General features: G+C 30.4%; 2 protein-coding genes across 9 annotated transcripts in view; one reads left to right on the top strand and one right to left on the bottom strand.

Moving 5' to 3' along the window:
• The window catches only part of LOC111624976 (kynureninase-like), a 33,963-nt gene extending 22,163 nt beyond the window's left edge, over positions 1-11,800 (top strand). For 3 of the 4 annotated variants that reach the window (XM_023367981.1, XM_023367984.1, XM_023367982.1), the window contains 4 exons: positions 1,219-1,304; positions 2,051-2,269; positions 3,369-3,476; positions 10,494-11,800. In XM_023367981.1, coding sequence (XP_023223749.1) covers positions 1,219-1,304; positions 2,051-2,269; positions 3,369-3,476 — 413 coding nt within the window. In that variant the 3' untranslated portion in view covers positions 10,494-11,800. Of the gene's footprint in view, positions 1-1,218; positions 1,305-2,050; positions 2,270-3,368; positions 3,477-4,050; positions 4,844-10,493 lie in introns of those variants that run through there. The other variant, XM_023367983.1, reaches the window with a different exon arrangement.
• Positions 1-16,092, bottom strand: part of LOC111624977 (ketohexokinase-like) — a 30,488-nt gene that overhangs the window by 4,906 nt on the left and 9,490 nt on the right. The window contains exons 1-6 of one of the 5 annotated variants that reach the window (XM_023367986.1): positions 12,182-12,819; positions 11,954-12,088; positions 11,807-11,879; positions 9,308-9,540; positions 8,985-9,245; positions 6,354-6,530 (exon numbers count right to left, since the gene is read on the bottom strand). In XM_023367986.1, coding sequence (XP_023223754.1) covers positions 8,987-9,245; positions 9,308-9,540; positions 11,807-11,879; positions 11,954-12,088; positions 12,182-12,321 — 840 coding nt within the window. In that variant the 5' untranslated portion in view covers positions 12,322-12,819 and the 3' untranslated portion in view covers positions 6,354-6,530; positions 8,985-8,986. Of the gene's footprint in view, positions 1-6,353; positions 6,531-8,984; positions 9,246-9,307; positions 9,541-11,806; positions 11,880-11,953; positions 12,089-12,177; positions 12,820-16,092 lie in introns of those variants that run through there. The other 4 variants (XM_023367988.1, XM_023367987.1, XM_023367985.1 and 1 more) reach the window with 4 other exon arrangements.

The following is a 16,092-nucleotide window of genomic DNA, read 5'->3' as shown; positions in this document are numbered from 1 at the left end:
AGTTATTGTTCTTTATATTATTATACAAATTTCAACAGTAGTGAGAATATCTATTTCAAGATTTTGTGATTTCTTAAAATTGTTTTATTCTAAATCTTGACAATACAGTGACAACTCACATTGAAAACTGTTCTTAAAACAATTCTAAACTTCTTGTTCAGTGAACAAAGCATAAGCTACAGTTCTTACTTGTTAGTCAAGAACTAAAGAAAGCCATTCAAGAAACACCTCAATGTGGGTTCTCATCTTTGGTGAGGGGACCTCCCAGTGATAGTTTAGTATCTCTTTACCATCCCTGGGATCTGAATGCCCACCCATGTGTTTGCTGTGCATGGTGACCAATATGACAGAAAAGGGGATCCTGACAACACAATGTTCCCAACACACTGCTTTTGCCCTTGCTTTGAATAAACAGGAGGCTCAAGTCAGGCTCTATTTGAGTCAGTTGGCTGGTCATTGAGTCAACTGATTGATGCAGACTGGGTGGACATGTCCCTGCTTGACAGTTATGTCATGTCAGACAAGATGTGCTGTTCTTGACTGCATTCTTCAAATACATAATTATATATAGCAGAATTGTGTGTACAGAATCAGTTATACAAATATATTTAGGGATCCTTTTAGGGAGGAAAATCTTTTTTATCTTCTATTTGTTGGTTTACTTACCAATTTAATATCATAGAACAAAGAATACAGAATGTTTTAAAACCTTTATTATTGATCATGGAACAAACAATTTTAATACAAACAATTCATTAGAGTCAACAATAAATGAAATAACATCCTTAGAATTATTATTATTTTAATAATAATAAATTTACTTAGCATAATTTTAATTGATTGAAAGAAAATTAATGTACAAATTAACTAAATGCAAAAAATCACATCTCCCAAATGCACTTTTGGTCTCCATTATATACTAAAATATTTGATATATGCCAGCTTTGACTTTTGTTCTATTAAACAGCATTTTTTAAAAATTAAAAATAAAAATCATCTAACAAGACTGTTTTATTCAGCGATACTTTGATATGTCTTGTTGGATGATTAGTGAAGCCACAGTACATTGATTTATTGTAATGAATAGCAGATACGATAATATTCGTACTCGTTGCAATCATTCAATGCACTGCATATTCATTACAATATAAAAGTTAAAAATTTAAAAAAATTATTTGTAATTAATATATTTATTTAATGCAATTTATTCTGTTGTAGGATTTCATTCCTGTACTGGTGCTGACATGTTTAAATTAAGCAATCCTTCTCCAGTTCTGATAACTATGTTGATGGCTAGTTTAAAAGTAAGCAGTGCTTATAATTAATTTATTTAATTACTCTTTCTTCTATTATAAATGACTACAAAGAAATTTTTATTTAAAGAATATAAAAGTAAAGTTTAGTGGATTATTTTTCTCTGTAAAGTATGAAAAAAACTACTGTATTTCTATTCAATCAACTTAAATATGTTTTGTATGTCTTTGCAACAAATTAGTCTCTTAAAATGTATATCTTGAAGTTAATGAATGGTTTAATTATGAAAAGTAATTTTTTAATAAAAAAAATATACAACATAATTAATATTAAACTAAATAAAAAGCACTTTTGTTGAATTATTTATGGCTTTGTCAGGTTTTTAATCAAACAAAGGAGAGTGTTGTTTAAAACTGTAAATGCTTTTGGAAATTTTTTTTTTGTTTTTCCCCTTTTGCCTTATAGGTACTAAGACCTGACCTTTTCAGCAAACCCCACGGGTTTGACAAGGCCCAGGATGGGTAGCCAGTGGTGAGGGGCAGGGCCCAACATAATCGACAGACTACCTCCAAAAATATTCCTGGAGTTTTTCAATCCTTTCAGATTTGATCCTTGTTCTCTGCAATATTGGTAGTCGGCTGCCACCTTAATTTAACCACTCGGCCATCTGGCACAATGCATTTGGATTACAAACAAATAGTTTATACAATGTGCAGGATAACATTCATTTTAGTATATTTTGAAATATGTTACATGGAATATTTATATCAAATACAGTTATTTTGATTTTTAACAGGTGATTGAAGAGGCAACACTCAAAGAAATACTGAAAAAGCAGTTTCTGTTGACTGGATATTTTGAAATGCTGATAAAACATTATTTTTGTAAAGATGAAAACTCAGTCTTAAAAGTTATTACTCCTCCAGATCCAAGATGCAGAGGAAGTCAATTGACATTGCAAATTAAAACAACAAACCATAATATGAAAAGTGAACTTGAAAAACGAGGAATTATTGTAAGTATTAAAATTACAAATATAAACATCTGTAAGCCTGATAATTATATTAAAGCCAAACAATTGCCAGATTATTATTTTGGTAATTTGGCCTAATGCCTACCTCTGGGCCAAATTACTTAGCATTTAATTATTAATAGTAAGAGTAATACAGCTTGATCTAATCTGGCAATCATTTGATATTATAATTGATTTCTTTTAATATACTACAAAATAGTAAAAAAACTGGGTTTGGTTAAATTCATTCTGAAAATGCTGTATATGTGTTGAATGAAAATGCTATAAAGAAAGGCTTAGGAAAAAACTTTTATTGGGGAGGAAGCACTGGCTTACAAGCAATGTTAAATTTATCTGTTTACTAAGCTCTGAAATTTCCTGTATATGCTTTCCCACATAAACAAGTTAAATATTTATTTAAGTTGTTTTTATGCTAAATACCAATATATTTATTTACACTTGTATTTCTAATTTACCAGCTTTTATACATAACAGGAGAAAGTATGACAATTAGTCAAAAATGGGCTTGAGATTTTACATTTTTGAACTTGGGATCTTGAAACGTTGAGAAATGTAAAAAATGTCTGGGGTTTTTTACATATGTATGGGTATCTGAGCAGAGGATTACAATTTTGTTCATCCATTTTGAAGCTTAATATTAATAACACCTCTGCCTTTTGTCAAAAATTTCTGAAATTTTGCATGGAGGTTTGTGTGTTAGGTAGGGGATTGATGCTATTAAATTTTGGCAGTTAAATGTCAAAAGGGTAGGGAGATAGAGGGAAGTCATGTATCATGTCTTGAGTGGGGTCAGAATTAATGAAGATTTTACTTATTAGCATTTGCAAATTTTTTATAAAACCCATCTCTATCATCAAAATTAAGCTTTTTTCCATTCATAATTATTAATAATATAAAAGTTATTTTTAAAATAAAATCTCATAATAGCTGGAATAATTATGTAACTTGTTGCTGGATTTTTTTCTAAGTTAGTCTTGTATATCATTTTGCTATACATATTGATTCATGCTAGCAACATATACATACACTTTTGGAATTCTTAAAACTTAAAAATATTATTCTAATTTCTCTTTAACTTTAGTGTGATATGAGGAAAGACTGTTACAGAGTGGCACCTATTCCACTTTACAATACATATCTGGAAGGATATAAATTTGTACAAATACTTCAAACTTTATTAAAGAATTAAGTAAGTTATTCTAATTATTCTTCTTTAAGTTATATAGTTATTAGTACAGATATTTAATAATTTTAATAAGGTTTTCATACATTAATTTTGCTATCTATATTTAACAAAAAATTTATTATATCAGAACAGAATAGTTTCATGATTAAAATGTCAAGGATAATTTATATAAACAGTAAATTAAAATAGAACAGAAAGCTTGATTGGATGCATAACCAAAAAATTAGTTTTGAAATACATGCTAATTATATTTTTATCAGTCTGTAGCTTCAATAATGTTCAAATACAGCTTCATAAAATTGACAACAATGGCTTTAGATGATAAAATGTTATTTTACCATCAAAGCCTCAACATTACATTAGGTTAAAATGCTGTAAAATTCTTTTACTGATTTCTGAAATGATATTGGACATTAAATCTTGCCAAAATCAGTAATTTCTTATTTATATAGTTTAGTAGATCTTAAAAAGTAATTGTTTGTAAATTGTTTGCATCCAGTTTTAAATATGCAGACAGCTTTAAATTTTACTTGTTTCAAGCAATGTGTTAACAGCTTTATTTTTCATTAATCTCTAGTAAAAAAGTGTGTTCATTTACAATAAAACCATAGTAGAAGTTCCTTAATCTGGCACCTAATAATCCAGAATGTTTGGAAATCTGGCACCTCCAAGAAGTAGTTTACAATCTAGTATGCTGATGTTCTGTGCACATGTAGTTTTTGTAAATTGTATGTATACAGTATATGTTTAGAAAATAAATATTGTATGCACTTGAACATTATGGACATTGATTGAAAAATCTTCAAAAATATTAATGAACACATTGTAAAAAATCAGTCTACACAGTGCACAATTGCTATCTACAGGCCAATTAATGTGCCAAAATAAATTGGAAGCATATGGAAGTGTGCTCTTGTACAAAATGTATAGAACATATGCAACATTGTAACTGCATATGACTTACCAAATTTTGGAAATTTACAAAAGCATTTGGCATGCAGCATTTTTGATAAAGGGACCAGAGTTGTGCTGAATGAACAATAGCATTAAATAGCAAATATCTACTTTGCTATTTAATAATATAATTATGCACCTTTATTATAGTAATACAGTGAAACCTCACTTAACGAGCGTAATTCGTTCCAGAATCTTACCCATAATGCGAAACATTCATTAAGTAAAACAATTTTTCCCACATAAATTAATATAAAATACGATAATGCGATCCTTGCCGAAAAAATACTCAAATATTTATTCAAAAAACATTATTTAGACATTTGTGGAATTTAATTTGAGATGGCAGCATAATTGGCTACCTCTAGCCAAGTTAATTAATTTTTAATATTTAATTTTAGCCTTTACATAGCCCAAAAATTTGATATATTGTTTGGCGTGTTTAGTATATAATGGGCTATGGTTGTTGATGTTTATATGTAATATGTCTGAACACAAGTTTGGAAAAATGTGTGATCACAAGCGACACTAAGGGTGCATTTACTTCTGAGTTAGCAATGCTAATTCTGAACACTGGATGTGATGTCATTAGCACGTGTATTCGTGCTTGCTTGTCCAATTCGAAAGTAAATGCATATGCTAACAAGATATATGGCAGTTTCCAGCCATATTTCTTGTTAGCATATGCATTTACTTTCGAATTGGACAAGCAAGCACGAATACACGTGCTAATGACATCACATCCAGTGTTCAGAATTAGCACTGCTAACTCAGAAGTAAACGCACCCTAAGATGCTACATCAGTCTGTTTAACCCAGGTGCTAAACAGAGTGATGTAGTATACACACAATCCGGGACTTCCCTTTCCTTGTCACTCGTTACGTGAGTCATTTTTTTTTACAATTTATTTTGCTGGTTACGCAAATTACTCATTATGAGAGGTGCTCATTAAACGAGGTTCCACTGTATCATATATTTTTGCACATAGCAAATATAAAAAACTTTCCTAAATAATGAGCATTGTGAAATCTAAATGCAACCACTAAATAATTAAAAATATGAGCACAGTTTTATTTAAATCTTATAAATCTGAAGGTATTCTGTCAACCAAATAAATGTCTTTGCAAAATTCATATAACTAGTAAAATAATCTTGAAATTATCTAAAACTGCATGTTATTATTTGTGATTCAGTTGTTTCCAATGAAACAATTGAATTATAGATAAAACCAGTTTAAAGCAGCTGTGTGTTAACTATTAAATATATCTCTGATAACCGAGTTTTGGGTCATCATTTACTCACGTCAAATCCTTAATAAAGAAAAAAGTAATACATTTAGAGCTAGACTATTTTTAAATATTTCTCATGATATAGAAGGCAGAATATAAGTGTTGTTAATGGTTCCACTAGAATAAACAATAGTTGCAAATGCAATTAAATATAAAACAAAATAAACTGAAATACTTGCATATCAAAATGTATTATTATAATATAAAAACAAATAATGTTTTTCAAAAACATGGAAATGTTTTGACAATAACTGACAACTGTTTTAGTAAATGTGAATATTTTTTTCCTTCTTTATTCCTTTATTTCAGACATTCCATTGTTGTTATTTTGTATAAGCTTTTATTTATGCAAGAGAAATATAATAATTTGTACATTTATAATTTTAAATCTGGTTTGGCCATGTATACTGTCAAAAATAATATTTAATCATAGATTTTAACTATTCTGCAGGACAGATGAGATCTTGTCGTGCAATACTTCCTCAATAATTTCGAAAGCATTCTCATGATCCACAGACTATAATTGAAAAACATCATAATATAGGGCCTATATATATTCAGTCAATTTATGAATCAATATTTTTTAAATTCATTATTAAGTTAAAATTATTTCTAATCAAAGTTTCAAGATTTGCAGTTTTATACAAATATTATATTTCTTTAATCAAATTATCTAATTATACAAAATATGGAATATTCTACCAATTCAGTAGTTGGAATACATTATTTTGAATCTACACAGCAAAATGTTAAATTTATGCTCTCTTCTCTGATAAATCATAGTCTGTACTGAGAATTTCAAAACATTGTGTACCTAAAACAATATACAAAATTAATAATGTATTTTAATCAGGTTTTTGAGCTTACATAAACAAAATACAATAATCTGGCAAAATATTTTCTAATAATGAGTATTTAAGTTTTATTTATCATAAATGATGACTTTCTGCATAGAAAATTCATCATCATCATCAATAGATTCTGAGAAAGTGTGACCTGAAGTGAAATAATCATTTCAAGTCATATTTTCTGAGAATCTATTGATATAAACAAGAGCTAAGTTCCTACTGTAAATTTCTGGTCACAGAATTTCTAAAAGATTCACAAAATTTCTGTTATTAAACATTAAAATAAATGTAAGTTATAACATACATGTATATTTACAGAAGATTAATAAAAACAAGGAAGATAATTATTTATGGTGAATCAGTGAGTAATGGCAGTCATGATGGGTGATATGTGGAGAAGCTTAATCTTCATCATTGGTGATAGGTAAATGTGAGTTGTAATGAATGTTTGCAGGTGAAATCTGTAAGGAGCACATCTATGTACCATCACACAGTCCAAAAACAAGCAATGGTGATTTAAACAAATTATAGAGAGCACTGCATAAATTTAAAATGGCAAATGCATACAAGGCACATTTTTTACTTTGACATTATTTAATGTATTGTGTGTGGTTTATGTTATTTGAAAAAAGACAGATTATTTGTTGAAAATATTCTTATTAGAATGTGTTTACAACCTTTGGGATTGGGATTGTATTTTCTCCTCAAAATCACAATGATTTGTAGAATTTCATTGGATGATGATTAAGTTTTAAGTTAAATCAAAAACAGTCTGTTGAAAAAGGAATCATCATTTATTCACTTTCAATATTCCAAAATACTAACTTTTGGCAACTGACCTTTCTCTGTAGGCTACTTGGCCATCAAAAACTTCCCTTAAAAACAAAGAAAAAATATCCAATTAAGGAAAGTTTTAATTTTGATGGCCAAGTAGCCTACAGAGAAAAGTCAGTTGGCAAAAGTTTGTATTTTGGAACATTGAAAGTGAATAAATGGTGATTCCTTTTTTGAACAGACTATTCAATTTAACTTTAAATGTCCTGAAAACCAGTTTTATTGCTTATAAATAAAGTTCAATAACAATAATTGCAAATGATTACACATATACTTGTATGTTTTTCTCTCAATGTTATAATGAAACAGTGTTAAATGAGGACTTAACTTTTAGATATTTTGTATTTAAATGCAGTATCTTTGTCATTGTTCGAAGATGTAGAAGAAATTTCTCTCTTCATCGTCAGAGAATGATGCAGATACAGGTTGACTACTTGTTTTCTAGAACATTAGCTTCCAGTCTTGCTGGAGTATTGGTTTTACCAGACAAAGTGACATCATATAATGTTTTCCATCATGCATCAGTCTTAGCCACAACTGAGGCACTGATGAATGATTTCATAAGCTTTTACTGGAATATCTGGCAACTTAATAAGATGACAGAAGCAAATGGCACTATACAGGCATTTTACAGACTTATTTTGTCAATAACTTGGGTTACTACAGATGAGTAGTACAAGTGGCTTTAATTAATAATATAATTGTGGAGGCAGCCATATTGCTTCATCAGAGCTCACCATTTTCACAGCTCAGTGTGTGTGATGTGCATTGGTTGCTGCACCAATGAACTTATCAGTATCAGAATACATTTTAGTAAATTACAGTTCTTCAATGAGCAGTTGGTACCCATTAATTAAACCATATATCCTGGAACACTAATCACATGTCTTCCATATTTTTAAATCATTAAAGACTTTTAATCTTGAATTAAGCATATATTAGGTGTGGACTAGTGTTTGGCTTGATACTATTGACACATCTTTCTTACATTTAATCCTATCTATGGCTTCTAAGTAAAATGAGCTTAAACACACACAAAATAGAATGATCACTAATATCTGAAATGTAGGTAATCTGAGTGAATGCACATCATATGCAATATTGTCTGTGTAAGTCTGGAATATGCTGTCAAGAGAATTTTAAATGGCTTCTTCTAATTCTGTCCAGAATAAAAGAGGTGCTGGAAAATCAGTGTCCACCTCAAAATAGGAGGAGTTTTAAAGTGGAAAGCTTTTACATTTTTATGTTAAGATCTAATCATAATTTTATAACAGAGATGTGCACCTTTCAATTTTTTGTTATAAATCAATGGAAGATGAGTCTGAGCATTTAATCTTTTCACCAAAGAAGAACTTTAACTTACATCTACAGCACATTTAATACCTTCCACTTACAGATTCTCTTAATATTTATGATTCGAGAGAGAATTTTGTATTACTTTTAGATAAATTTTTGTTAAATTGAAACAAGATAATGCCTTATTATGTAGCGGGAAATTTTTGTCAGCAGATATATTTTTTCTTTTCAAAACTAAATTTCAAATTTGATTACAAATAAATCTTAATTCTGTCATTAATAACAGTTACCTTTATTTTTCAAGTAGTGAACTCAGTTCTTCAAATCCGTGCCGTCCACATTTAAATCCAGCCACCCGACAGCCAAATCTTACTGCTTCTTCTGGTTTCTGTTCCGAACTCAGCATTGATATCGTGGCTGCGACAAATGTGTCTCCTGCACCAAGCGTATCAATCACTTTTTCTGGTTTGTTTGCTGGAAAGACAGAGATAGATCCATCGACATTTCTGATGCTTGCACCCATTTCACCCCAAGCACAAATAATTGCAACCCTAAATACATTTTCAATTATTAAAATGCAAATCATTAATTAATAGAGATTAAGCTAACTTACCCCGATTTAATGTCATCTCCAAGCTGTTTAACTGTCTCTTCCATTGAGTCATAACCATGCATCCGCGCAAAATCTTTTCCTATGAACAAAAAGTCACCATACATCAATAACTCTTCCAGACACTGTTTAGGTTTCTCTAGTTCCACAGATACTGGAATTCTTTGACTGACATGATCCAGATTCCATTTTTTTATGTATTCAATCATTTTTTTAACCTCCGTCACATTTCTTCCCTAAAATGAATACAATGTTCATTAATCATGTAATTGTTGGTTCATAAATAATAAGTCTAATATTTATTGAATAAACTTCAAACATTATTTTAATTAATTAAACTTGCAAAAAGAGAGTAATTCTATTTTAAAGACTAATTCTCTTGCAAGTCTAATTAATTACACAGATATTTGAAATTTCAAATTAAGTGCATAAATAGAGTCAACAGACAAACTGGAAATTCATATCAAAATCACAATCTAATCCTTTCCTTTTCCAACAAAACAAAATTTATTTAAACAATGTTTTAGATCTCTTTAATAAGCTTTCTTCAGATCACATCATCAAAGAGAACGGTCATTCTAATTGTATATTTGAAAATGGAACAGTCTCAAATAGAACATGTATACTTCAAATATTCAAGTAATACACCTCGAAATGCTTGTTACAATACTCCTTAGTTTTCATCCACCCAACATGATTTCATTGCTCACTTTGGTCATGAACAAGGTTGTAAACATGTAAATAAATGCATATAATAATAAATATATGCATACATGGGTATGAACCAAAACAAAATCCATACTAAACTAAAGGGATAAAACATTGTTTTTATGCACATTGAAGTACAAAAATTTTACATTCTTGGCACTAAAAATGGCCACTATGTCAAAGGGCTTGTGGATCACTGATATAAATAAATATACCTTTATACTCCTATCTTGCAGCTGCTCACTAATTGAGTTTATCTTTTTACAAATTGAGCTTTCAAATAGGCACATTTTAGTTTCTTCCAGATTGGATACATCTTTTATAAAAATTATTGATAAAAGGAGGTTGACGACATTTGTATTTTGTTAAAATGTTATGTTACTTTTGTTTTTTTTGTTGTGTATTTAGTAAATATTATTTACATTAATATCTTTTTTATTTTACTGTAATGATAGTAATCCAATTTTATTGATTTTTACAGCCAACTACTTGAAACCTGAATTGCGATATCTTGAACTTAATAAAATGTATTGTTTAATATGAGAAAGAGTTTGAGCAAGTTTGAGAAAACTGTGTTTTATATTCATCAGAATGAAAAAACATAGAAATCATTTTTAACAAATAAATAAATAATTGATATAATGTTTGTAAAACAGTATGCTAAAAACAGAGACGATAAAATTCATTATATTTTGAAATAACACAGAAGGGAAATTAGATGACTGAAAAAACATTCAACAATCAAAACGTGCTTTGAGAAAAGTTTTTGAGAAAACACACCAACAAAATCAAAGCATAACTGATGACAGCAAATAAAATAATATCTTAATTTCTCTTTTAAGGAATGTAATGAAGCAAAAACAGTAAAAATCTGGAAGTTGTAAATAATCTACAAATATGAGTTGAACTTGCATTGTTATATAGTTTGATAATATCCCCACATTAAGAAAACAGAAGGCAAATTTACACAAATACAATAGATGATTAATACTGTATATAGAGTGTTTTCCCTCTAATGTTCCTAGTTTTAAACTGCTCTATAAAATCCATTTGTTCAGATATTTGAATAAAATCTGCTAGAGAATGTTGGTTGGTCAATACTCCAAGTTTTGCATACATTCAAAAGGGGTGCTGCTGCATGGTGGCAATCTGGACCTCCATTGTCACGTAGGTAAGATTGTGGTGGCAACACACTGTTAATGACAACTGCAATTTTTGTATACAGGGCTCTTTTGTCTGACACTTTCGTAAAGACAAAATTCTTGACTTGCCCATAGAGAAAAATGTTCAGAGATAATGTCAGGTGAATGGATTTTATAGAACAGTTTAAAACTAGGAATATTAGAGGAAAACATCCTGTATTATTATCTGAATTGTTAGAGGGATATATAAATAGGACGCTAGAGGGAACAATATTATCTGAATTATACTGAATTATCTGAAACTATGTAATTTCTTGCGCTATTACAAGATATAAAAAACTAAGATAATAAGATAAAAACCAAAATAAGAGCCCAATGTAGTTAAAACAGTATTTTTAATCGAAAATCCAATATTATTCAAATCATTGATTTGAAAAATTCATAAAGAATAATCTGTTATTAACAAGAAAACATTAAAAAAATGTATTTAGTATATTTTGGTAAAATTATTTGATTACAAAAACATTTACTCAGTTGCTGAAACAACTGCACAGTTCTTCATTTTAATTTCAAATGGAATTCTGGTACAAGAAAGTTTGCCAAAAGAGTTAATCTTACGACTTCACAATGTACAAATATACAGAAAACGTACTTCGAAGTGAACCCATTTGTATTTTGTCAGGTCCAACTTTGCAAACTGTTCGAACGTGGGTTCCGGTAAATTTCTGTCTTGAAGAACATTTGGTAATTAATCACTTCAAAATGGCAAAAAAATTATCAGTTTTGATGCGACCCATACCTGTTAGAGTGGAGGATTGTCCTTGATCCATTGTTGACATTTATGATGACAGTAGAAATGGGAGAATCACAGTCGTCATAGAAAACACAGTTATCTCTGCAAATTGCGTGACTGTCCAAATCATTCTGTAAAAAACTGCAAAAGATCCAAGAGAGTTACACAAGTTTTGTAAATTAATCAAACGTCTTGGTTATTGTTTCATACTATCCTACAATGATACGCACTCACCGGCCACCGAGATCATTACTCATTGTTCCAAAATATTCACAGGGAGCTCCAAGTTGTTTAGCTACAGTGCAATTGTTGGAGGCATTTCCGCCTCTTTGCCAGTGATGATAGAGACACCTGTAATGAAAAATATTATGCATTAGCTAAAAAATGGTCATTTTAATTATGGAGATTCACAATATTGATATCATAGTAGTCTCAATTTGATTTGTAAAATATATAGCAATATCCTCAATCCTCCACTGATGATAAGTATGAATAGGTGTTGGGACAATACCAGTTATATGGCACTAATGATAGTCATCAACAGTAAGAATGTACACATTCTTTAGTTTATAGTTACAATTATATTAACATACAATACTTAATTCATTAAAATTAATTAAATTAAGTATTGTGATGTATGACATTAAGTTGGTTATGAATCAAGGAATCAATATGTAACAAGTGGCATAGTTTCTCATGTGTGAGTGTGAACTGTTTAACACTCCAAACTGTACAAATATAAAATAAAATGTATGAAATATTAAGAGATAGGATTGGAATTAAATTTTTGGAATGCATTCTTGTTAATAGTCTCTCAAAGACAAGAGATGACAAGTTCAGAATTCAGAACACAATTTCTTAGTGTCTGTTGGCAAGAGATTGGTTGGTAGTAGTGAATGATATCGACTGATATTAATCACTCCCTAACCCACTTTTGAAAATTGGCAAGTCTGCAGACCATAACAGAAAGAAAGAAAAGTAGTCTGGTTGAAAAATGGAATGCTGTTACCATGATTATGGCCATGGTCTCTTAGTTTATAAAGATTTCACTTTCAGTTCTTACCTAGCTATTTCAACTTTTCTAATTTCTAAATCTTCCTTGGTAGAGAACAACAAATGTGTTGCTCAGAGGGGGGAAAGAAAGCAATACCTTAGGGATAATCCTGTCTCAACGAAAGAGTCTATTGGTTTGGTCTGACAATGTTGTGTGCTAGTGGGTGGCAGCAAAAAGTAGTATTGTCATGGCTGGACCTATTCTTACATTTTTGGTTTGGTAATAACCAGTAAATCATCAGAAACTTTATAGATAAAATTTTTGAATGGTGCCCAGTCTCAGAGGTCATCGCTCTGAACAGATCCTAAGTGTGATAAGACAATACATTATCTCAGACACTGAGCAACATGGTATTTTTGCTTCGTATATATATATAACCTACTGAATTAAAGATGTTTACATGTTTATTTTTTAAAAATAAACATGTAAACACTTGCATTAAAAATTTCACTAGTAAATAAAGATTATTCACATCACATCATGGAAGAATCTCGGGAATCTTTTAGGAAAGTAAAAATAGGAGTCCATGACTTTGGACTCCTATTTTTACTTTACTGGCTCTGTCATAGATAACAGAGGGGAAGTATAGTGATCAGTCAAAAAATGACTCCCAAGGCTTTTACATTTTTAGACTTAGGGGACATCAAAACATTAAGAAATGCAAAAACATTCAGTTTTTTTCTGTGCGTATGGATGTTAATGTGCGCGCGTGTTTGTGTACAGCACGATTTCGTTTATCCTCTTTGATGCTTAACTCCCGCACTTTCGAAAACTTTTGAAATTTTGCCGGAAGGTTTATGTATTAGAAATATTCACACTATTAAATTTTGGTGGTTTAAGGTCAATGGAACGGAGAGATAAAGGGTGGTCGCGCATCACATGTCGATTAGGGTCAAACTTAATTACGAGTTTACTCATTATTAGTAGTTACGATTTCTTATAAAATCCATCCCTACTTTCAAAATTAAGCTTTTTGCCATTTTATAACAAAATGTAAACAGTTTTTTAAACGAAATATCATAAGAGATGACTTTCCCGGTAACATTTAAAATTCTGGCGACGCTAAGCAATTCATTGCCGGATTTTTTACATTTAAACGGACCCACGTTACATTTCTGGATTTCTTGTCTCAATTAATGGAAAATGGCAAAGTTTTATCAAAATCTATCAAACAGATTTTGAGAACAAACACAATCCTGTAAGCCTCATAGAAGAAGCTTCACTAATGCTCCGCTTCAATCAAACTAGTAAAAGGTAGTAAATGGCCAGGACGATATTTACATTTTTCAACAGTCTCATGACGGAATTGACTTTTTATCATATGCTCTCATCCTCCTCAATAACGGTTTTACTCAATAAGGGTTTGACTATTGAACACAAGACTGTGTTATTAATTAAACACTTGGCATTTTTCCTCTATATTCGCAACTGAATAAAGAGTAATTGAATAAGTTCAACTGAATAAAGAGGAAAAATGCCAAGTGTTTAATTAATAACAGTCTTGTATTCGATAGTCAATAAATAAGAAAACATGGTTTCAGAAAACAAAACAAAAGGTCTTACTAATGTTATTTTACATACAATTTTAGCCATTGCCGAATAAAGGAATTTTTTTACATTTTATGCACCAAGACAGATAAGAGCCTACAATAAAAAGTCAACTCCGTCACAAGACCGTTTCTTCCCTGGGTGCAAAAAGGACGAAGGACAAAGAAAGACGAAGAATCCGCTTTTTTCCATTAATTTCTCATAAAAATTTACAAAATATTTAAAAAAATTATTTTAGAACGTTGGATCAAAAAATTTAGGAGAGAGAGAGAGAGAGAGAGAAAATCTACTCCAAAAGTTTTCTTACTTTTTATTAGACTTTGTAATTACTAATTTATCTTTATATCTAATATGTTAATTTACCTTTATAACTTTAAAATACTCAAAACTACACAAGTTTTTAGGAATAATGAAGTTAATGTTTTCATTTAGTTCGAGTTCAAATCCAGATAAACAGTTCACCGTTCTGTGAAAATCCGTATTCAAAAAAGTACAAAATGAAGAATGTATTCAGTAACTATCCAAAACGGAGATGATATAAACACAGACAACTAAACCAATACCAGCAACTACGTAATTAATAAATAAAGAAATAGTCAATAATAATATTTAGTTTTATTTAATTATATAATTCAATACGTCCGTCGACAGTCGCAACAGACGTATTACATACAACCATCCGGCCAACGATCTTAACTGCGGCTTATTTTAGCGGTAGGGAAGAATTCTATCAGTTTTTTCGTCATTCGATAACATTGGAAAAACCCACCGACTCGATTCAATCGATAGAATCGAATACAGTAGACCCCGTATAAAACGGGTTCCTATAATTATGATTCCTATAAGACAGCGAAAAAACTGTGACGGTAAAAAAAACTATAATTACGTAAAATGTCATCGGGCAGCCAAACTTTTCTGCCGTCCAGCACCATGTTACAGAGAGATTACTATCATCTGTACAGTATTATATATAAATTAGGTACTGTACATATAATTATATATTAATTATATATAAATTAGGTACTGTATATATAATTATATATTAACTTAATTTATTGTAACTTTATTATAATTATATACAGTGAAAACTGCTTAGGCGACCACCTGCATTCTACGGGCACCTGTCAAAACGGGCAAAAATTTCTGGCACGGAATAGTTTATCCATAGAGTCTTCGTATAAGTTACCCGTATTAAACGACCACCTGTGTAACGCGACCGCGGGCATTGAATTTTGGTCCGAAACAACATACAACACCTGTAATAAGCGACCCCTTTCGCGAATGTATCTGGTCTAAACTATTGTAAGAACCCATCTCAACGTTTCCACCTCGTAATATAATGAATTAGTCTAAACTCTCGTTCGAACCCATCCCGGGCACATCTCCCACCCTCGAAATTAGGTGCAGGTGTTAATAAATTAGTCTAGCAACAAAGGAAATTCATTTCAGTTTGCTGGAAAATGTCCGAAATGCAAAGTGCTGTCGTTAGAAGATCGTATTAAAGTTATCACAACAGCAATTAGCGGCGAAGTTTAACTGTGGG

Source organism: Centruroides sculpturatus, unplaced genomic scaffold (assembly GCF_000671375.1).
Source record: "Centruroides sculpturatus isolate CEXI.00-Female unplaced genomic scaffold, Cexi_2.0 scaffold371, whole genome shotgun sequence".
Lineage (NCBI taxonomy): Eukaryota > Metazoa > Arthropoda > Arachnida > Scorpiones > Buthidae > Centruroides > Centruroides sculpturatus.
This window is presented reverse-complemented; position numbering and strand designations above follow the sequence as displayed.